The following is a 25,048-nucleotide window of genomic DNA, read 5'->3' on the forward strand; positions in this document are numbered from 1 at the left end:
ATTGTAGAACATTGGTGGGTATTTAGGGTAGCACAGATGGAAATGTGAGGTAATATGTTCAACCCTTTCATGATCATGTTGGATCAGATCTCTTTAACCTGTTTACCTTCTGCTATATAGAACACTGTAAGAGTAGAGCACTTCATATCTACAGAGCTTATTCAGCCCAATGAAATTTCATACTTAATGACCATAGTTTACATAATAGGACTATTGTCTATATTTTTCCATCTTTTTGCTAAATTACATACACTAGACGGAAAGAATGAAGCACTGTCATTACAGTTTATACTTATAGCATAACATTCTCAAATCTGCGTAATCCTGATTATTGCCATGGGAGCTAGAGCCTATCCCAGCAGCAATGAAAACAAGACAGGAACCAGCCTTATGCTCAGTGTCAGTCCATTCGGTGGCCCACTAAAGAACACACCTGCACTCACATAGGCCTGATTTATAATCTTTAGTGAACCAAACCTACATGTGTTTGAGATGTGGGAAGAAAGCCAAAATACATTGAGAAACACCCACACAGACATAAACAGAAAAAGTCAAACTCCACATGGATAGTGTGGGATTCACACCTGGATGCTGAATCGGTTATATACAGTATATGATGTAACTGAGTGTACCAAACCAAGTTCAACAATATGCAATTTGTTTTAGTGATTCTGTTATTTTCATTAATCTGTAGGTCTTTAGTTTGCTATGTGTGAAATTTACAAGGTACAAGACGTATAGGTAACCTACATTGTTCCTAGAGAACATCCTATACTATCTGTAAATATTGTAGCACACAATTAGGCCCATAGTCATTAATAATATATTAAAATTATGTATGATTCCAGAATATTAATGAAACATGACTATCACCCTTTCTGAACCCATGGTCGCTGTTCCCTAAAACCCCTTGTCTACGTGTTGCTGTCTCCTGTGTAATAATTCTTTGCATTAATTTACCTGTGATGAACAATAAGCTTACTGGTCTATAGTTACTTGAATCTTCCTGATAACCCTTTTTACATAACGGGACTATATTTGCTATTTTCCAGTCCTTATGAATTTCCCCAGTGTGCAGTGGCTTTCGAAGGATATGTGCCAAGGGTTTATATACAGTATGTACTCACTGAGCTCCTTTCAGCACTTGGAAATGGATGTTATCTGGTCCTGGTGATTTGTTTAATTTCATCCTATTTAATCTAAGTAGTACTTCTGCCTCTACAATTTCCAAATTACTAAGTGAATCCTTAGTAGTCCCTGTTACTGCTGGGAGGGTATCCACTTCTTCAAATGTGAAAAAATAAGAAAAATACCAGTTTATAGCATTTACAATTATTGGAGTCTGTTTATTTTAATTCGCCCTAAGTATTGCTGATATATTCCACCTCCTTCTTTATTGTTCTTCTACTTTTAAAATATAGAAAGTATCTCTTTGGGTCATCCTTGAATTTATCTGCAATATTCCTCTCTAACTGCCTTTTAGCTTCCCTAATATACTTTTAATGGTTGCTCTCACATTCTCATATGCCCGACAGTTAGCTCTGGAGTTATTGGTCTTGTACATCTTATACAGCTGTTTTTTATTTTGTAACTTCTTTTTCATCTCCTTATTTACTTCCTACTTTAATTTCTTACTAATTCCAAAGTTTAGGATGAACTTTTCCTGCGTTATTTGACCCTAGTGGTCCAATAACCTATACTCCCTGAATTCTATCCTGGTTATTATAAAATGCTAAGTCTAGACAGGCATCCCCCACATTGGTGTTTTAACATACTATGTTAAAAAAACAGCCACTGATTACATCTAAAAACTCCTACTACTGGCTAGCTCAGTTAATATTTGTTTAAAGTCCCCCATAACTATAATATTCACTGTAAAATTTTCATTTTTAATATTATTAAAAAGATGCACCCTTAATTTACTGTCTGAATTGGGGAGTCTATAGCACACTCTTAAAATAAGGCCTCATTCCCAAATACTTTCTAACTACACCCAGACGTCCTCACTATGATCATCACACAACTAAAGAAGACATGCATTTAAATTTTGTTTTACATAAATAGTAATCCCCTCCTTTTCTTTTCTGCCTATCCTTCCTAAAAACGTGTAATGATTTATGTTGTACTCATGCTAATCTTTATTTTTGTGCAGGTTTCTGTTCTTACTATAATATCATAACTAGGCTCAGCTACATACAACTCCAAGCCACTTGTTTTAATTTTGATACATTTGGCATTCAAGAAAACAATTTTTAATGTGTTACTTAGTTACTATGCATATTTCCTATTCCACTATTGTCTGTCCCTTCATGAACAGTTCTAAACCAGGTCCTCTCCCAATGCCTAACATAGTTAACAAAAGAAAACAAAGGCTATTGACTTTTTAAACAAAATTTACAAAAATGTTTCTTTAGGAGACATTGTTCTCTTTAAGTGTGCTTGTATTTCATCTCAATTTAATGCAACTAACCAGTAAAAAATATCAGAAAAGTCTTATCCCCTGTACTGTAGCTATCTGATGAGACACAAACTATTAGAAATGTAAATTAAGCCCAGCAAGACATTAGGACATTTAAAAAGAAAGGAAGCCAGTGCTGTTTTGACCTGCGCTGTTCAGCTGCAGACAGAATAGTAACACATGTATGGTGAAAATTGCCAAGGAGACCGTCTGACCCAAATCAAAGGCTCTCTAATCAGGCACATTTCCCATTTGTTTGCAGTATTTTCAGTGAGCAGAGACTGTCTGCAATGGAGAACATGGCAAAAGCCTGTCACACCATCGGTTTAGTGCAGCAAGCAGGCAGTGAGTAGGGCTAAACAGCTTTACTGAGGCCAGGCTGAGGTATTCTGTCAATACAGGATAGACTGACAGTGATGTCCAAAGAGCACCATTAATCTAGGGAAGTACACCAAATTGATTGGATTTGTCATATTTCAGCTTTGATTGGAAGAACTGACACATTAAATTACTGTCTGAATGTATGTTTCTTTAATGTAGGTATTTATATAAACAGTAATCGTAGGGAATTTATACAGTGCATCCGGAAACTATTCACAGTGCATCACTTTTTCCACATTTTGTTATGTTACAGCCTTATTCCAAAATGGATTAAATTCATTTTTATCCTCAGAATTCTACACACAACACCCCATAATGACAACATGAAAAAAATTTACTTGAGGTTTTTGCAAATTTATTAAAAATAAAAAAACTGAGAAATCACATGTACATAAGTATTCACAGCCTTTGCTCAATACTTTGTTGATGCACCTTTGGCAGCAATTACAGCCTCAAGTCTTTTTGAATATGATGCCACAAGCTTGGCACACCTATCCTTGGCCAGTTTCGCCCATTCCTCTTTGCAGCACCTGTCAAGCTCCATCAGGTTGGATGAACCGTCGCCCCAGTCTGAGGTCAAGAGTGCTCTGGAGCAGGTTTTCATCCAGGATATCTCTGTACATTGCTGCAGTCATCTTTCCCTTTATCCTGACTAGTCTCCCAGTCCCTGCCGCTGAAAAACATCCCCACAGCATGATGCTGCCACCACCATGCTTCACTGTAGGGATGGTATTGGCCTGGTGATGAGCGGTTTCCTCCAAATGTGATGCCTGGCACTCAGACCAAAGAGTTCAATCATTTCTTTCTCATGGTCTGAGAGTCTTTCAGGTGCCTTTTGGCAAACTCCAGGCGGGATGCCATGTGCCTTTTACTAAGGAGTGGCTTCTGTCTGGCCACTCTACCATACAGGCCTGATTGTGGATTGCTGCAGAGATGGTTGTCCTCCTGGAAGGTTCTCCTCTCTCCACAGAGGACCTCTGGAGCTCTGACAGAGTGACCATCGGGTTCTTGGTCACCTCCCTGACTAAGGCCCTTCTCCCCCGATCACTCAGTTTAGATGGCCGACCAGCTCTAGGAAGAGTCCTGGTGGTTTTGAACTTCTTCCACTTACGGATAATGGAGGCCACTGTGCTCATTGGGACCTTCAAAGCAGCAGAAATTTTTCTGTAACCTTCCCCAGATTTGTGCCTCGAGACAATTCTTTCTCGGAGGTCTACAGATAATTCCTTTGACTTCATGCTTGGTTTGTGCTCTGACATGAACCGTCAACTGTGGGACATTATATAGACAGGTGTGTGCCTTTCCAAATCATGTCCAGTCAACTGAATTTACCACAGGTGGAATCCAATGAAGCTGCAGAAACATCTCAAGGATGATCAGGGGAAACAGGATGCACCTGAGCTCAATTTTGAGCTTCATTGCAAAGGCTGTGAATACTTATGTACATGTGCTTTCTCAATTTTTCTTATTTTTAATAAATTTGCAAAAACCTCAAGTAAACTTTTTTCATGTTGTCATTATGGGGTGCTGTGTGTAGAATTCTGAGGAAAAAAATGAATTTAATCCATTTTGGAATAAGGCTGTAACATAACAAAATGTGGAAAAAGTGATGCGCTGTGAATACTTTCCAGATGCACTGTATATATATATAATCTTCATTTGGATCTTGATCTTTGTTTGTTCGCGAATTCCACGCATGTGTAGACCACCTTCCAGTTTAGTACGTTGTTGTTACTCACAGATGTCAACAATATGCCGGAATAACGAAAGGGGTGGTGGACAGTGTTACGCTGGTTAGCTCCTGAGGCCTGGTTAGAGAATGAGATTGCCGAAGATAAAAGTTACGTGCCTACGTAACATATGAATGAAAGAAAGACAGTGGGTAAAATGAATGACAACGTAACAGCACGTTCCAGAAATTATTATTGTTACGTTATAGCCGGTGAGTGCTGCGCGTCTCACAGTTGTACCCTGGCTTGCTCACATGTCAGTGAAGTGATCCCTATTTATGCTTTAAAGAGCCTGGATACCTATGTGTCCCCCTTTTATAACCATTGCTCCGTGTATATTGCCTTACTCTTTGGATTGCCACAAAGCAACCTGCGAGATTGGAGAAAGGTTGAGAACAGATCGTGAGAGGAAATGACAGCGTCGTGAAAACGAGACGGAGTGTGAACGGAGAGAAGCAGAAATGCTCCTACACCACCACATAATTACTATTTGGACAGTGATTCCAAGTAGGCCGTTCCTATCGAATCAATGTCCAAGGGTTTTCTTTTGTAATTTTATTTCCCTTATAAAAAATCATAATGCTGTGCGACGAAGGGCCCAGTTCACGACTGGCAGCGGCGTTTAAACAGGGAGCCCTTCACAGACAACTTTAACACGCGCAACGTAGTTGGGCGCACATGGCTAGTATATATATATATATATAGTGTGAGCAGTAGGGTTTGCTAGCTTTTGTTACTCTTTGTCTTTGATCTGTTTTATCTTTAACTCTATGGCAGTGGTTCAATACTTCTCCATTATATGTCTTCTGTTTCAAATCCTACTTGGAAGTTGGACCCGGATTGGGTCCTGTTTTAGATTTCCTTCATTAAAAGTTCAAATATTTGCCCTGAACGAGATTCTTCACCCATGGTATCAGGTGGCTGTGGTCAAAGAAGAACCCCTTTAACCCTGGCTATAGAATTATTCTCTTTAAATGGCTTGAAATCTACATGGCTTCTGACCTTACACTAGCTTGTAGCATTCTAATTAGAAGAGCGTGTGATATAATTAAATCATTTTGAATGGCTTTTAGTAGCAATTACGTTATCTAGAGCATGTTCACAGATGAATTATAGTTATTTCTGAGGAGGTCTGCAATTGTCCCGTAACCAAGGCTTTAGGTTATCAACATAGCAATAAATCGTAAAGTACCGATGCTCTGAAGCTATTGCAGCACACAAAAATAAATAATCTGTAAAGTTGTCTTTACAGAAGAAACAATCATATTTTGAATGTCAGCACCACTAGTAATTTTCACTGGGATATTTTGAGGTAGAGAAGGATTAAGCAAGTAGAGCAAAGTATTCACAATTGGGAAAATCTCATCAGAGCCAAACATTTTTTTAGGCCTGAGCCAATGTTTCAAATGCTAAAATCATTGTCCTGCTGAACTTTAAGTCCATGTCATTCAAGGGCACTAGTCGATGGACTATACTGTATTTGGTGTGAATGTACACAAAGCTCTTATTTAATATCATTGCAAAGGCACCAAATAAATAAATAATTGTAAGTATATTTGTCACATTTTTCAAACTATTAAAATGAGTACAAAAATGCCTTCATTTGACTTGCTTATATTTTAAAAACATGTATCATTTACTATCAGTCTGCTGGGGTATTTCAAAAAGCACACACGTTCTGTCCTGTTTAAAGGACTGTTATGCTGTCATTACAAGCAAACCAAGGCTCTGCTTTTTTTTTGCCAAAGACGTCTATTTGAGTTCTGTTGCCCTTAAAAATTAAATTTACACAAAGAAATGAGCTGAACAGGGGGCCATACCAGTTTTAAAAGTCTTACATTTAATCAAAATTTACATTTCTAATGCCATTTATTGTACATTCCAATATTGTTAATGAGGTTGTGCTGTGCCATATTGCTGTATTCAGAGATAAACAGGCAAGGAAAACAGGGATTCAGGTAATTCTATGAGTTCAGTTTGGTAAAGATAAATGCTTTCTGCTTGGGGTTTACACTGTGTCTAGCCTTGTGTCTGAATGAAGAATGAAATGAAAAAAAAAGTTTGCTAAGGATGTTGTCTAAAGGACCCCCACCTGGGGCCTTCTCAACAGGAAGTCATTTCAGCATAATGATGACTAATTACAGATTAACGGCCTGGTATCCATTAACAAGCAATTAGGAAAAGATTTACTGTTAAAAGTTAAAATGGGGGTTTCCTTGTCCATCACATTTACCATATCAGCTCAATGTTACAAAAGGCATCGCTTTTCAGATTTAAATTATAAACAAAAATGTTGATTCTATATACTATACTATTTCTATTATATTGTATTGTTGTGTGATAGTATTATTGTCTCTAAAGTTTCTTTAATCTCATTTACTCTTAAACTTTGCTTTTGACAGGTTGTAGAAATACTGAGTAATTAAATGTTTCTTTTAAATATTAGATCTGGTTCTTTTTAACTGTTTGAACTGCTAAGTTTTGTACTGTATGTTCTTCTAGATTTATTAAAACTGGAAATCAATATCATATAGTGCATTTCTTGGTTGTCAAAAATGCCAATATAATGTATTTTTCTTTTTTCCTTTTCATACTTCTTATGTGTATTTGAGAGGGGTTGTTGCTGTTATTAGTTCTAATATTTAATATTTCTTAAGCTCCTGTAAAAAGCTGCAACTTCACTTTGGGAAAAATTTAGTATTTACTATCTATCTATCTATCTATCTATCTATCTATCTATCTATCTATCTATCTATCTATCTATTATATAGTGCCTTTCATATCTATCTAATTATTTGTTATGTAGTGCCTTTCATATCTATCTATCTATCTATCTATCTATCTATCTATCTATCTATCTATCTATTATATAGTACCTTTCATATCTATCTATCTATCTATCTATCTATCTATCTATCTATCTATCTATCTATCTATCTATCTATCTATCTATCTATCTATCTATCTATCTGTTAGATAGATAGATAGATGTGAAAGGCACTATCTATCTATCTATCTATCTATCTATCTATCTATCTATCTATCTATCTATCTATCTATCATTATTTCTGTAGTATCTTACTATTATCAATTTTTTATCATATATAAAGTTAACATACACATTTTTCCTTGATGCGCCCTTCTGCTCCACAGTTTAAAATTACAAATCAAACAATGCAGACATGTTTAAAGTGCACATGGCAGACTTTCGTTTAAAGGTATTTGCATACATGTCATTCACACCATATAGAAATTACAACACTTTTTTTACTGGTCCCCCCATTTCAGGGCTCCATAATATTTGGCACAATTGGCGTGTTTATGATTCCACAGGTGGGTTTCATGGCTTCATGAGATACCTCAGCCTGCTTCTACCCTTTGGAGTCTGTAGTTGCCATTGTTTAACATGAGGACGACAGCAGCGCAATCAAAGTCAAAGAAGCCATTTTGAGCCTGAAAAACAAGAATAAAACCATTAGAGACATCAGTAAAATGTTAGGATTACCTAAATCAACTGTCTGGAATTTCATTAAGAAGAAACACACTGGTGAGCTGAGTAATCATAAAGGGGCTGGTAGGCCAAGAAAGACCTCCACTGCCAATGACAGAAGAATCCACACGATGGTTAAGAAAAAGCCCCAAATGCCTGTCTGACAAATCAGAAGCTGTCTTCAGGAGGCAGATGTGCATAGAAGACTTCATGAACAGAAATACAGAGGCCACACTGCAAGATGCAAACCACTAGTTAGCCAGGACAGCCAGATTACAGTTTGAGAAAAAGTACTTAAAAGAGCCTCCAGAATTTGGAAATTGTGGAGAGACAAGACCGAGAGTAACCTGTATCAGAGTGATGGCGAGAACAACTTGTGGCGATGTGAAGGAGCTGCCCACCTCATCTGTTAAAAACATGGTGTGCTGGGGTGCAGCTTGGGCTTGTATGTCTGCCACAGGTCCTGGCCCACTTCTCTGCACTGATGATGGAACAGCTGACTGCAGTGACATATTGAATTCTGAGGTATATAGAAACATCTTAATAGCTCAAGTTCTAGTAAATGCCTCAAAACTTATTGGACAATGCTTAAATACTGATCCCAAACATACTGCTAAGACAACACAGGAGGTTTTCTGAGCTAAAAAATGGAAAATTCTTGAAAGGCCAAGCCAGTCACCCAGTTTAAATCCAATTGAGCAAGTCTTCCATATGCTGAAGAGAAACCTTAAGGGGACAAACCCTTGAAACAATTAGGAGCTGAAGATGGCTGCATTAGGGGCTCAGCAGAGCATCACCAGAGAAGATCCTCAGCACCTGGTGATGTCTGGGACATGCAGACCTCTAGCAGTCATTGCATGTAAGGGATAAGTGACAAAGTAGTAAGTATGACTGTTTAATAGACCTGCCATTGTGATGTCCCAAACATTATGGTGCCCTGAAATAGGGTGGTCATGTAGAAGAAGTGTCCTCATGTCTACATGGTGTGACTGAAATGTACGCAGCTACCCTTAAATGAAAGTCTGCAATGTGCACTTTAGTCACGTCTGAATTGTCTGATTTGTCATTTTAAACAGTGGAGTGAATCAAGGAAAATTGTGTCTTTGTCCCAAACATTATGGAGGGAACTGTATGCACTCTGTACCCATCTTAAAGTAAATGTTATTGCAATTTTGTTTTGAGAAGCACAATTGACTAGCATTCAATACGTTAAATTGCTACATAAATCAATGTAAATTATTATCACAATTATATGTGAAATGACATTTCTAAAGAAAATTCTAATTTGTTCTTTCAAAGTTCAGCTATTTAATGTATTAATTTATGCATGTTTAATTATGCAGAATGCTTGCAGGCCTCATTGAATGATTAGCAGAGCAAAGCACTAGCATTCCTCTTGGCTTTTTATGGAAAGAAAATGCAGTGCAAGGTTAAAGTTGATTTGAATCCAAACAACACTTGCAAGCCAAGCATAAGCGTTACAGACGGATGCGATGACAGGGTTGCACTTATGAACAGGTTCTTTTTCTTTTAAGCCAGCTTTTTATGATTGAATTCAAAAGCATGTCTTATTGAAGTGAAGCAGCAAGAAAGAGGAGCCATTGGTAAAATATGTCTTTCTGTTTCTCATACCTGTACAGCATGACGGCAAGAGTTTGTGCAACTGTGTCAGGTCATGGCATTCCACATGTAGTAGGTAAGAAGCTGCTTTTGATTCTTTTCTTTTTTTTTTTTTTTTTGGATGGTCTGATCTCTTCCCAATATGGAAAAGTGAGCACTTCTTTATAAAAAAGATTTGCTGAAGTACATCGAGGGGAAAAAGATAAAGCAATACATTGACTTTCAGAGCAGTTAATTAATTCCAAATGAGAAACAGTCTGGCACACAGAAAATGCTTAACATAGTGTTGCTAACAGAGTTCAGACTTAGTCCTATTCCTGACTAAATATTAATACACTTGTATATTTATAGATGCAGTACTTAGATTCAGACAGCAGTTATTGATGCAATGCTATATTTATTTATGGTATTTCAGACTGAAAGCTGTGTGAAATACGTTTGTTGAGTTTGAAATGGAAAAGTGTTAGTTTTTGTACAATGGTGAGGGACCTGTGCCTAATAATATTTAGTGGTTTGTGATGATGTTCAGAATAGGCTCGTGTATGTGTTCATCCCACTGAAGCCGCCAGAAAAGGATTGCCAAGAACAACATGTAGTTTTAAGTGTCTGCACACGGCCGAATGCTTAATCATTTTGACAGAGTGTCCCCTAATCTAGATCTAATGCTGTACAAATTTATTTAATAAAAGTTGAACAGTGGGAGGTTTGTAGTGAAGATATGGGAGCCTACCCAGTTTGAGAGACTGTAAAAAGATCTGGTTTGTCTTTTGGGTTTTTGGTAAAATTTTTGTTTCTGTTTTTTCTGGAACCAACAGGCAGTAGCCACGCAGTGAAATTCTAGAATAAATTTTTAAAACTGTTTTATGGACTTTTGCCATTTCGGTATAAATGCCTGCACTTACTCAGCCTTAGTAGAGATGATTCTGGGAGAAAGGAGCACAAAAACACACTGAAGCACAATGGCTATAACCACTATAAAGCTCCGGTATGTTTCTTTTATAGGTTTGAGTATTTTTGACCTTCAGAATATCCATCATTGTTTTGAAAAGATTAACTTTTAGGATAGCCATGTGGTAGAAAAACTAATTTATGTTTTACATATATAAAAATATCTTTTGATCCTCATTTTGTTCAGCTGGCATAGCACCTCTACTGCACAAGAGTTAAAGGCGCCTAAGCATTCCCTGGCAACATTCCCTAAAAATATTTAGTGAGTTTGTGTGTGTGTGTATGTGGCTGAACAAATTCTGAAATAAAATTAACCAAAAATGTTTGAGTTGATGAGATGACCAGTCTGGAAAGAAGTCGGATATTATATATATTACTAGCTGTATAAGCCCGTGCTATAAAAAGCCAGGAGTCCAAGAAACTATTGAAATCATCACAAAAAAAAACTGAAATACAGAGATGTCAGGTAATTGATAGGAACTATTCTGGGCATTTCTCTCCTAGGAGGATTCGTTTTCCCGACATGCCTCACTTGTGCATTAGCGCCGGGAGGAAAAGTAAAAGGGATACCGTTTTGCCGATGTTAGCGGCTAAACGACTTTGTCTTTCTTCTGAGGTTTCGTTTTGCTGACATGCTGGCCTTGCTTGTGTTATTAACGGCTAAGCGAGTTTTCTGTTTCCTTGGAGGTGGAGCCCTTACCCCAACTCCACCTCTCACTTCCGGGCTGGACAGACACACACACTTCCATGCATAGACGTTTATTATATATAAAATGATTTTTCAGAAGTGCTCTAATTCTAACTTTATATATGTGGGTGAACAGGGGCCAGACCACCTGGACAATCTGCTAGACAACCAATAGCTTCCTTGTCAGTACAATAGGAATATTTTGACATTGAAAAGGATGTTTCACAAATTCAGTATGTCAGTTATGAAATTCTACTGGTCGTATGCTCTCTTGTTAGTAGCAGAAGTGTTACATTTGTATTGTTTGAAGTAAAAAATGAATGTATTCATTCATTAATATTTTTTGTTTTTAAGATTATGGTTGAATAGATCCTACATGGTTTGTTTGGCAGGAGCCAAGCCATGAAGTGGTACCAGTCCATTTTAGGGCCCACCCACAACACGCATATTCAGAATCATCAGTCAGTCTGAACCTTTTTGTCTTTGGCTTTGGGATGTCAGAGGAAGCAGGAGTTTCAAGAGATAAATGGTGTGAAAGAGCTGAAATTTGAGACCAGGGCTCAGAAGCTGTGAGGCAGTGTTGCTAAGCACTGAAACACTGAAATTTGTAATATTTGTGAAATCATCTGTAAAATTCGTGAAATTTTTGCCCTGAAGGAAATTATCTTTCCTGTCTATGACCAGTAAACAAAAGAGTCAAAACTAGCTGATTTCCCGCTCGGGAATTCCTGCTGCTCCTCCTTTATTTATACCAATTGCTATTTTGATGTTCACATTAATTTTATTGGATAATTGTAACTTTTGCGATAATTTTAGTCAAACATTTATTATTGGTAATGGAGTGAGTAGCCCTGCTACTACCAGCTGGGTTCAAATCTTGCTCCTGGACGTTGTCCATATGGCCTTTACACATTCTCTCTATGGTTTCCTTTAAGTACTTCAGATTACCTCCCACATCACCAAAGACATGCAGGACAGGTTGATTGTCAGTCCCAAACTGTCCTGTGAGAATGTGAGTAGGCCCTGCAATGGACATTTCTTGGACATTTCCCAGGAAAGGCTCTGTCCCTCCATAAATGTTATCTTATGATTCTTAGCACAAATAATGAAGTAATGGCTATAACCAAATTTCAACTGTTGTTTGAAATGTTTTTTTTTCAAATTATGTAAAGTGTATATGAATTTTAGTGAAATCACTGGAATTTAACAAGCAACCTGATGCCTTTGGCTAAATCCACACTACTAGATATTCTTTATAAAGATTCAGACATAAGTCTCTACTTTCACCTTTCATCCACACTACCTTGTTGTTTTTAACACTTGAAATGAAGACTTTTGAAAATTCTCTCCAGAACTTTGCAGTGTGAATGGATAAATATTAAGAGTTTTGATAACACAGACTCTAATCGCACACTGATTGATTTAAGCTTATTATCTGGCCCTTCCTGAGTGGTCCTGCTTTTTCAGCTGCTTTTCTTGCCTTATGAATTATTGTCCTTATCAATTCCATCTCATTGTCTGGCCTAAAAAAGAAATCTATTTTTTTCGTTTTGGCCATTGATGTTGTCCATGCAAACACAAGCTGCAACTGAATGTCTAGCCCTCAGGACACTTCCTCTTCCTGTTTCTGGTGATGCGTACATGCCCATTGTAGACGAATGGCTACGTCATATGCATTTTCAGTCCTTTTAGTTTGGGCGGAGATATTTTTGTAAATGATGTCAAAGTGCTAGTGTGGATGTAGGTCATTTTTAATTAAAAAATGTTTTTAAATGAACATATATATGTTTGGACATAGCCTGACTAAAAGGATGGTAAGATCTGTTTGCAGGACACATATGTACTTTAATCAGCTTTGCTGATTTGAAGTAATATTGACATAGCACAACTAACATTCAGGTGTTGTTTTTGCTTTACACACTGAAGTGCTAACGTAAATCCAAATCATGATCAGTGGTTATCAAATCTCTCAAATAGGAACTGTGGTTAATTAAGGCTGTTGTCTACATAAATGGAATGACTGATAACTCTGAGTGTACTGTTTGCAGTTCTACATTAAAGGATTAGTTGAGTGTTTTTCAGTAACGCTCACATTAGTATTACATTTTTATTTTTACAAAAGCATCCAAAAATTATGTCAAACTTATTACTGTTTGCAAAAGAGAGACAAAGGCAGAAAAAGTTTTTGGGGGATCCACCCCATATATTGTACAGAAAACAACAAAAATGCAACTGCAATTCTGCAGAGTAATCACCATAGACTGAGTCTCCATCAAAAGAAAGACTGAATATAAAGGTTATGTGGGCAGTTAAATCGTCCCAAAAAAGGAAGAGTGGGGATAACAAGTGTAATTGCCAGAAATACAGGCATTGTGGGCATGGTGCGTAACAGGAAGGGGAATATTAGGTCTGGCTATTCTCTTCCGAGGATCTGAAAAAGGGGGAAGAAGAAGTGTTAGTCCACTCATTTAGCCTCTGTCCCAGCGATTTTATCTTAGTTAGACCCCCGAGTTGCCTCCAAAACGCACGTGTGTGACATATTTTTATTGATTGCCCTGCAGGTTTTCTGTACTTGGCATTATTTAGGTTTTCATTGCTTTTTGAGAAATTGTGGATGAACTGAGGGGCTCAATAACTGTTCGACAGTCCAGAGGTTCAAAATGTCCCAAAAGGAATTTGTTGCATACTTGTTTACAATGCATTAGACTTTGGCATAAATTTTACAACTAAATGCATCATTTTGTGTTGAACGTTTGAACAACATTTTACAGAGGTTTATTAGTACCGTCATTAAGGTATTTTTAAATCTGTGTTTATCAGTGTTAGATACAATAGCTTGCAGTATGCATAACTTCTCACCTTTATATCTGATCTGTTATTAAAATCACAAAAATCGGAAATCAGTGAGTAATGACATTTTCACATTAGCTTGTCCTGTACATGCATCTCATATTAAAGATTTAAGAGTACATCTCTGGTGTCAAGTTGAGAAAGAATTAAGTTTTTCTTTTTGTCACCAGACTTGTTGATCGAACTAAACCTAGATTGGCTGAAACAGAAAGGTGCCATCAAGAGGGTCCTATTCCTCGACACCCACCAGCATCAGCAAATCTTCCGTTTACGCATTGAAAACAGGAATCCCCAGAAATGTCAGAACTTCATCATTTATCTTCGGGTGAGTAACAACACAAACTGATTTGGCTTATGTAATGGCATCTTTGTGCATAGAAGAGAGATGATTTTTTTTGCTACAAATATGCCTGGGAAGCAGATGTCCCTTTAAAATTTCATGTATTTCAATTTTATGTTTCATCACTGACAATTTCTTTTTGTGACCTCCAAAAATGAGCAGCATTCAGAATTACAGATACAACTCAAGAGTTAATGGCTTTACTAAGAAAATTTACATGTTGATGGTTTTTAAAGGGAGTCAGCAAAGGAAATGCTGTATTATAGCCAAGAAGTGTATTTACATTAGCCGCAAGCAGTTAATTGCTCATTTGCATTAGCCATGTTCATTTACCACAGACATTCAACATGTCTAATTATTAGTGAACTACCTTTTAGTCCAACCAGTAAGATATTAATTGTACACACTTATTATTCCCTAGTGTACATAAGGACCATTCATCCAGTAACAGCAAAAAAATGACCCTTCAAACCATGGCAAACAAATAAATGGCTCAAAGAAAAAAGCAAGATTGTTATCGGGTTTCCAAGGGCATCGGTGTAAACCTTCAATTTGTGACATTCTGTGAGATTCTTTCTCATAAAAAGGCAGATTTGTCTGTTTTGTAAAACATTACATTTTTTATTTTGATTGAAATCCTTTATATTTGTTTAATGATTATTATAAAGGTTCTTTCTCTTCATTGTGTTAGACTGGGCGTGTAGATACAATAAATCTACGCATAAGGTCAAATAAAATGTCAAACAGCTGTAAACCAAGTCCAAACCAAATGGGTTTTTACTTTCTTTTCAGGGCTCATTGCTGGCCTCGTTTGAAAAGCTGCATTATTAATGACATGGATGAGGGAGTGAGAGTAGATGGGCAAGTCAGGGTGTGCAATGACGGTAGTCTTCTGCAATTTGTGTAGCTTCACCATACTTCATATGCTTCTGCCCAAAAGAAGTCTCACAATGGAGTACTCTTGCCCTTCATTTCAGATGAAATTTCTAAAAGGCTTGATTAAAAAGCATATCTAGCAAAATCCCTACTCTCCATTACCAAATCACAAGACAAGTGCAGCTTAAATAGAGCTAGTGACAGATACGTCCTCTGAGAAGAACAAACAAAGGCACATTTGAAAAAAACTCATCACAAATCAAACCTGTAAATACTACCATTTGTAAATCTTCATCCTCAAAGCTTTTCGTTGTGTACTAAAAACAGAAAAAATGTCATCATAATATGAAAATAGCACTTGTGTGTTTTGTAGGTTGAAACACAAGCTTCTAAGTCCTTAGAGCCTTTGTTTGCTGCTGACACATACAGTATGTGCCAGCTCTATTGGTAATACATCGGGCTTCTCACATGTTAAGTCCAAAATAAAAAACATGGATATTCATTTATAAATTGACTGTAAATGTGCACTATAGTTTGCTCAAACTGTATTGTGTGCTTTTCTTTAAATGCATCTCAATGTTTCCTTGCAGTGTCTGCTCTGCAGAGCACCCTGGACCATGTCATGCTGTTATGAAGTTCAAATCATCTACCAGTAGTGCATGGAAAAAACAAATCCATATAGGCCTTTGTTAATTTGCAGTCTGAATAACAAAACAAAAAAATCTATAAAATCTAATAAATCCTAGCCAAACCAATATTTTAGTCTTTAAAATGAGCACATATGACTAGGATGTCTAGTCAGCTATTTTGAGGTAAGGATTAAGAAGTGATTATGTGTGGAGGTGAAGACAAAAAAAGAAAGAAAGCTCATCATACAGTTGATGACATTTTACACAAATTACTTTGGCAACAGATATATTTATATCCCTTGTCACCCTTGTACAAAAATTTAAAAAAAAAAAACAAAAACACCTACAGTGGCACATGGTTTAACACCTTTTCTAAAAACAGAATGAAGCATCAACAAGTCTGTTCTGTGCCCTTTAGTTGGACAAACTTACCTTAAGATATGATGAGGTAAAGCACAGCTTTAAGCAAGCAAACTAACAAACAAAATAAATAAGTGTATCATGCCTTGCCGTATAAGCCAGGCAGGCTCCTGCTAATGAGAGCAGCACTTAAGGTTTTCTCCATTATAAGAGAAAAGGTATTAAGTGATTATGTGATGGGAGAGATTGAGTGATTTGAGGCTATCAATTAGTAATGAATCAGGGGAAAAAAATAAGTGGCTGACTGAGCCCAGTGAATAAGTTATGCAGTTTGCAATATGGATAGCAGCCTGTAAGCCATTCAGTTTGTCAGCTAAAAACTCCATGGTGGGGCTACAGCCTGATGACTGAGTGATTACGTCAGTAAGCTGTGAAAGTTAATAAGGGAATCAAAAGCAGTTATGTTGGGCCGAGTTGCAGACTAGTTGGAATGAGTCGCTGGGTAAGTTACACTACACAAATGGTGATCACAGGACCACTCTGGGACAGCACCAGACTCAATAAGTTTATATAAATGAGGTCTAGGGCTGAAAGTCGCTGGAAAAGTCATGTAATGTGATAGTGCCTTCAGTGAGAGAGTGAGTGAGCAATTGAATGAGGTGATGAATAGTTTTGACAACAAAAATATAATATTGTTAGTGTATAACCAAATAAATGTCATCATGTACTTAATATATCAGTGATTGGTTTGAATTTGTACATGAGGAAATGAGCAAGTAAGTTATTTCTATAATGCATTTTTTATCTGAATGGAGGAGAGAATTACAGTCTGTCATTGAGTGAGCAAACAGTTGACTGATGTGAGTGAAGGAAGTCAGTGAAGTAATTAATGCCCAAGGCAATTCATGACTTGTACAATAACAACAGCAACTTTCATTTCTATAGCACATTTTTATTTATTTATTGTAGCTCGAAGTGCTTCACAATGAAAATAAAACAAAAAAAGAAAAATAAATTAGAAGCAGATAAAAATAAGAATGAAAAAATGGCATGCCAAAAACATTTGATAAAAATAAATCAGTACACACTTAGATTGCATAGCTATACAGGGTGACCACTAGGAAGCGCCACCAAGCCCTAAACCCCAGACACGACTCAACAGACACAAGTCACCGCACTCAAAACAAGTATTAATTGAGCAGTGTACCTTTGACAGGCTTCTGTTCACACTGCATAATCCTTTGTCTCTCCTTCTTTCTTCCTCTCCTCCCGGGTGAGTGTTCTCCATCTCCTCTCCAAACTCCAACTCCGGTACCCCATACTCCTGGAGCACCCCCCACAGGATTCCCTGAGGGACATGGTCAAATGCCTTTTCCAAGTCCACAAAACACATGTAGACTGGTTGGGCAAACTCCCATGCACCCTCCAGGACTCTGCTAAGGATGTAGAGCTGGTCCACTGTTCTGCGACCAGGACGAAAACCACACTGTTCCTCCTGAATCCGAGGTTCGACTATCCAACAGACCCTCCTCTCCAGAACCCCCGAATAGACTTTTCCAGGGAGGCTGAGGAGTGTGATCCCTCTGTAGTTGGAACACACCCTCCGGTCCCCCTTCTTAAAGAGGGGGACCACCACCCCGGTCTGCCAATCCAGAGGCACTGTCCCTGATGTCCATGCGATGTTGCAGAGACGTGTCAACCAAGACAGCCCTACAACATCCAGAGCCATGAGGAACTCCGGGCGTATCTCATCCACCCCCGGGGCCCTGCCACCAAGGAGTTTTTTGACCACCTCGGTGACCTCAGTCCCAGAGATGGAGGAGCCCACCTCCAAGTCCCCAGGCTCTGCTTCCTCATTGGAAGGCATGTTAGTGGGATTGAGGAGGTCTTCGAAGTACTCCCCCCACTGACCCACAATGTCCCGAGTCGAGGTCAGCAGCGCACCATCCCCACCATATACAGTGTTGACACTGCACTGCTTCCCCCTTCTGAGACGCCAGACGGTGGACCAGAATCTCCTCGAAGCCGTCCGAAAGTCGTTCTCCATGGCCTCCCCAAACTCCTCCCATGCCCGAGTTTTTGCCTCAGCAACCACCGAAGCCGCATTCCGCTTGGCCTGTCGGTACCTATTAGCTGCCTTCAGAGTCCCACAGGACAAAAGGGACCGGTAAGACTCCTTCTTCAGCTTGACAGCTTCCCTCACCGCTGGTGTCCACCAACGGGTTCGGGGATTGCCGCCACGACAGGCATCGACCACCTTACGGCCACAGCTCCGGTCAGCCGCCTCAACAATAGAGGAACGGAACATGGCCCATTCGCACTCAATGTCCCCCACCTCCCTCGTGACGTGGTCGAAGTTCTGCCGGAGGTGGGAGTTGAAGCTACTTCTGACAGGGGGCTCTGCCAGATGTTCCCAGCAGACCCTCACAACACGTTTGGGCCTACCAGGCCTGACCGGCATCCTCCTCCACCATCGGAGCCAACTCACCACCAGGTGGTGATCAGTTGATAGCTCCGCCCCTCTCTTCACCCGAGTGTCCAAGACATGTGGCCGCAAGTCCGACGGCACGACCACAAAGTTGATCATCGAACTGAGGCCAAGGGTGTCCTGGTGCCAAGTGCACATATGAACACCCCTATGCTTGAACATGGTGTTTGTTATGGACAATCCGTGATGAGCACAGAAGTCCAATAAGAAAACACCACTCGGGTTCAGATCGGGGGGGCCATTCCTCCCAATCACGCCCTTCCAGGTCTCACTGTCATTGCTTACATGAGCATTGAAGTCTCCCAGCAGTACGAGGGAGTCCCCCGAAGGTATGCCCTCTAGCACCCCCTCCAGGGACTCCAAAAAGTGTGGGTACTCCGAACTGCTGTTCGGTGCATATGCACAAACAACAGTTAGGACCCGTCCCCCCACCCGAAGGCGGAGGGAGGCTACCCTCTTGTCTACCGGGGTAAACCCCAATGTACAGGCTCCAAGTTGGGAGGCAATAAGTATGCCCACACCCGCTCTGCGCCTCTCACCGGGGGCAACTCCAGAGTGGTAGAGAGTCCAGCCCCTCTCAAGGAGATTGGTTCCAGAGTCCAAGCTGTGCGTCGAGGTGAGCCCGACTATATCTAGCCGGAACATCTCAACCTCGCGCACTAGCTCAGGCTCCTTCCCCTTCAGAGAGGTGACATTCCACATCCCAAGAGCCAGCTTCTGTAGCCGAGGATCGGACCGCAAAGGTCCCTGCCTTCAGCCACCACCCAGCTCACACTGCACCCGACCTCCTTGGCCCCTCCCATAGGTGGTGAGCCCATGGGAAGGGGGACCCACATTGCCTCTTCGGGCTGTGCCCGGCCAAGCCCCATGGGTGCAGGCCTGGCACCAGGCGCTCACCATTGATCCCCACCTCCAGGCCTGGCTCCAGAGGGGGTGCCTGGTGTCCCGCGTCCGGGCAAGGGAAAACGCCGTCCAAAATGGTTTTTCTTCATAGGAGGTTTGTTTAACCGCTCTTTGTCTCATCCCTCACCTAGGACCAGTTTGCCTTGGGTGGCCCTACCAGGGGCATAAAGCCCCGGACAACAGAGCTCCTAGGATCACTGGGACACACAACCCCCTCCACCATGATAAGGTGGCAGTTCGAGGAGGGGAGGATGAGATGTTGGAGGAAAAAAAAAAGTGCAGTGATTTCAAGGCCAAAGGACCACCCAGCCCCAATGGGCATTAACCCTAACATAAATGAGCTTAAGTAGTTCCTTATTTTTTTAGGCTGCATCTCAACAACAGTTGGAATCCCCCCTTAAGCTCCAGCATCACAGTTGGCTGCTCAGTACTTTGATAAGGTGGTGGTGGCAGAAAACAGTACCACAAAAAATAGAAAACAAGAAAGAAACAAATGGAGGTTGATAATGGTTGCAAATCCATGAAGAAAGTTATATTTCTGTGCTTGTATAATCTACTAGAAGTAGAACAAAAATGCAGCTGTGACAAAAGCCAAATTTGAAAAATGGGTTTTTAGACATTTTATAAATTTCTGTTGCCAGGTTAGTGATCAAATGTAGCTAGCATTAGCCACTACTGATCAAATAACAATACATGAGCCAGATATATTCACACTTGAGAGACTCAAGTAACGAAGAGTGAATGCCGTGAAGGTATGCTTCTGATTTTGGGAATTCCCAGCGACCTAAGGATTTGGCGTCAGTGAAGATTAACCAGTTTACTTCAGTAAGGGGTTTTCAAACTCACAATGCTCTTTGTCTTTTTTTTATCTTAGGACGAGACAGAATTTAGGGATAAACTGTCTCCCATCAGTATTAATTTAAATTACAGTCTGGATGAATCTAGCCCTCCAAGGGGATTAGCCCTGAAGCCTATTCTAAATTATTATGAGAAGACTTCTATCCAGGAGCAGGTATGTAATCTACTTGTGGACTGAAAAAGAGTTTTTTTGTTTTTTGCAGTGATTTGAGCTTGTTGAACATGCAGACCTGACTCTGTCAAAGAAAAAATAATTGGAAAAATATGTTCTTACTAGCAACAATGCAAAACAGAAAAAAGACATTTCCAGAAGCACATTCCTTGCTGTTTTGTCTTATTTTGACTGGAAAATGTTGTGCAAAACAGCTTTTATTCAAAACTCACACAGAAAGGTTCTCAAGTAACATCTTTGAACTTCTTAGGCACGTTTTAAACTTGTTATGGTAATGTGGCTAAGGCTCTTTACAATCATTTCCAGATTCCAAGTTTGTACAATGGGTGTATGGTATCTCAGTTATGGAGAAATAAGGCACCTGCACTTCCAGGCAGCCAACTCATCTTAATATAAAGTTCAGCTGGTGACAGCTGGAATTCTTTGACCAACTTTTTGCTTTTTTAGTTCTGTTACTTCGCCATTTTGAACACCTTAGAAATTTTCCCATCACTTGGAGATATGAACAAAACATAGGCATAGTATCAACGCTCCTGCCTAAATGAATTTCTGGCAGTTAATTGCAGCTGCTAAGGCCTTCCCAAATCCATCTCTCTCCACAGGCAGTGCTGACCACAAGTCTGCCACTAGTGAGCAGTTGTCTCTTTTAAATCTACTCAGTGCATTATTGTTTTTCACTGTGGATCTCATTTCAGAGAACAGATTTCCTGCCAAACACTTCAGGGCACATTGCTATACTGACTTCTTGTAAATCCAGACATCACCCTAACCCTTACCCAGTAGTGTAGACTTTCAAATCCCACCTTGTCTGTCTTACGTCCCTAAGTATACTGTTTTTAGTGTTAAAGCTAACCTTTCTAATAGAGGAAAATTGTGGGTGGCTAATGTAGATTTGTAGGCCTGGTCATTAAAGGAGCATATCCATGAAGGTTAGAGGATATTGCACTGGTTGAACCCTCTAGTGGCAGACTCCCTCCACTGAACTCTTTCTAAGGAATATTAAATGTGTTTGATATCCCGATTTAGATTAAGCACATTAACTTTGAAAAATGTATAGCAAAAAAAATAGAATTTACACAGCATAGGTTTGAATAGTATATATACTATTGTACTGTGTGGATTGTGTCTGCCAGTGATGGTCAGCAACTGGATGGCCTAAAGCACATGAACGTCTGTCAGGATGCCTCTAGTAGAGAAAGAGACACACACTGAAGGGCATTGGCCACTAAATGGTGGTAAACCATGCCATGTGTGGTACCCCAAAACAGCAACAGGCAGCAGTCCATTCAAGGGGAGAGATGAAGTCTGATAAGGCTTCCCCAAGCTGCTAGTGGGTAGCTGATATAATGGATTTAATGGATGTCTGACCCTCTTCATATGATGAGAAGTAAGGCATGGAGGGGTGGCAATGAGTTACAGTACTTCTGGCCTATAGGGGCAGGACATACAGTAGTTCCAGGTCAAAAGAAGTAGGACAATGTAGGCTTTTTAAAAATGTGGATGGGAAGAAGCCTGTTAAATACCTCCAGGCCTGTAGGTGGCAGTATCCAGTCCCTATCGATGAAAAAGAACCCTTTATGTCAATGTTTCTCAAACTTTTTTTTGTCACACCCCACTTTTTCACATGTGACTGTCTTCAGGTCCAAAGGTCCCCCTTGGTGAACCAAAGCCAAGTGTTTGCTAGACGTGGAAATATATTGTGCGGCAATGCCAATCGCTTAGGCAACTCGCTGTAACCCACTACCATTATAAAGGATAGGAAAGTGTGAGCCACAAAAGCGTCACGACCCAGTGGTTGAATAGCACTGCTTTTCATGCTCCTAAAGGTAATTGTAAGAAAGAATTGAATCTGTTGTTCCCATTGTAATTTGTATTCCTTTCCTTGATGTGGTCAATACCAGTTCTAATACCCATGCTAAATGCAGAGAGCAGATGTTTTTTGAGCTAAAGTTTCTCAGGTGGGAGAAGGAATTAAAGACTTTCTATTACCCCTCTCCTCTGGTTTTTATGTATAATAAATACACTCATTTCTGTGAATTATCTTGGGTGTTGAGGGCAACTCCAGTTGCAACAAAGAGCACACTAAATGTGAAAGTGTTTGAATTTTTGTTCAGTTCATTTCTTCAGTTTAATGAAGCTTGCATTTGTTGACTTCATAAGTAATGCCCTTTTAATTACACTCATTATTATTCTGTTATTGCACACAATTTATCCAACAATTCATACAATCCAGAAATGCATTTTCAGTTCCTTGATAGAATTAGTTTTTCCTATAGTAAAGATAGCAAAGCATGATTTAATAAAAGAGACATTTAGAAAAATGCACTCAAAATCACTTATCTCTATAAACAGAGTTTTGGCTAAAAACAGTTTCAAAAAAACAGCTCTATAATGTACTTTTTGTTATTCATAGGCCTACATTCTGGTAGATTGTGGAGATGACAACATGTGTGTTCCAGATCTCCGCCTTTCAGCCGCCATGTAAGTATACCAGTGGTATTACTGAGCACACACAATGTATGGCACTCTGGCTTTCTTTCTATACATGTATGTGTCTTCAGCAAGTAGCGGGGTGGCACAGTGCCTACTGCTGCCACCTCTGTGTTCAAGAAATAAAATCCTGGATTGGCCACTCTCTGTTTGGAGTTTAGATGTTTCCTCTGTGTCTGCATGGGATTTTTTCCATAAAATATTTTTCCACTGCGCCACAAACATGCAGGTGGATTTTGTTCTGCAGTTCTCTTAGGTTATTTTAAGAAGAAATGTCACAGCTACGTACCTCTTACTGATGACCTCTTACTGATACCCCTCATATTCAAACCAAGGCACCTCTAATGGCAGGCTGATTGCTAACTGGGACTTTCTTTATTTTTAAAGTCTTTTTTTTAACCCAGTTTTTTCACCAACAAAGGACTTCACAAGACCATCATCAAGTGCCCTTAAAGAACCACAGCTAGACAAGATGCTTGCTAGTAATAATCAGACAAAAGCCATTGACGTTGAAGCTTTTAGTTCAAAATTCAATTTATCTGCATCAAAACCACTAATAGCAAATATAAAGTGATACAAAGGATGATGCAGCCTGGGTATTTTAACTCTTTATATTCTGTCCAAGTAATAATTGGGTAATTACCATTCCATACCCAGGTGAATTATTTTCTTGCAGATTATGTGTTCTCAAGCATAATGAAGATATAGCAAGAAACACAGAGTACTCTTTACAAGTTTTTAAAAGCAGCTGGTGAAGGGGGCTTCTCTGAAAAGTGTGTTCTTTCACAACAGAATCAGCTATCCAAAAATGAGCAAACACACACACGGATACCAGAGCATGTTCACATTACTTTTCTTCAGTTTCTCGTAGCACAAGAAAATGTTTCAGACATTCAGTGTGGGGCGGCACGGTGGCGCAGGGGGTAGCGCTGCTGCCTCGCAGTTGGGAGACCTGGGGACCTGGGTTCGCTTACCGGGTCCTCTCTGAGTGGAGTTTGCATGTTCTCCCTGTGTCTGCGTGGGTTTCCTCTGGGCGCTCCGGTTTCCTCCCACAGTCCAAAGACATGCAGATTAGGTGGATTGGTGATTCTAAATTGTCCCTAGTGTGTGCTTGGTGTGTGGGTGTGTTTGTGTGTGTCCTGCGGTGGGTTGGCACCCTGCCCGGGATTGGTTCCTGCCTTGTGCCCTGTGTTGGCTGGGATTGGCTCCAGCAGACCCCCGTGACCCTGTGTTCGGGTTCAGTGGGTTGGAAAATGGATGGATGGACATTCAGTGTGTTTACATGCACACACATAACTTGGTTAAGGTGAGTAACCCAGTTAAGGCAGAAATCTGATTTCTTAAATATCTATGTTTATATGTGTAAGCAATTTCCTCATTTGTCAAAACACTCCAATGTCATTAAACTGCATAAAGCGAGTTAAACGTCATCATTTGGCATTATGAATCCGAAAACAAGCACCATAATTGTGATGATATTCTTGTGTTTTATAAATGTCTTTCATGTGATGTGAAGTAAATAACATCCATCCCCTTTTTACATCTCTGACCTGAGCTGTCGATGATTCGCGGAATGAACTCAGGGTGCTGCATCACCCAATCACATTGTTTCAGCATATCTATAGCAAACAGTTGGATTAAAAAAGCTGCCATTTTATTAATATTCTTCTGTTACTCGAGTGCACACAGCACACGCTTTTCCAGTTGGCTGTGCTACTGAGCCTTGGAAATGTTCTTGTATGTTTGCTTCTAGCCTTACATCCAGTG

General features: G+C 39.6%; 1 protein-coding gene across 1 annotated transcript in view; it reads left to right on the forward strand.

Moving 5' to 3' along the window:
• The window catches only part of itga8 (integrin, alpha 8), a 250,776-nt gene that overhangs the window by 113,388 nt on the left and 112,340 nt on the right, over positions 1–25,048 (forward strand). Inside the window, exons 16-19 of the mRNA XM_028817120.2 lie at positions 9,700–9,755; positions 14,336–14,490; positions 20,636–20,773; positions 23,205–23,272. Coding sequence (XP_028672953.2) covers positions 9,700–9,755; positions 14,336–14,490; positions 20,636–20,773; positions 23,205–23,272 — 417 coding nt within the window. The remainder of the gene's footprint in view (positions 1–9,699; positions 9,756–14,335; positions 14,491–20,635; positions 20,774–23,204; positions 23,273–25,048) is intronic.

The sequence above is a fragment of the Erpetoichthys calabaricus genome, chromosome 13, assembly GCF_900747795.2.
Source record: "Erpetoichthys calabaricus chromosome 13, fErpCal1.3, whole genome shotgun sequence".
NCBI lineage: Eukaryota > Metazoa > Chordata > Cladistia > Polypteriformes > Polypteridae > Erpetoichthys > Erpetoichthys calabaricus.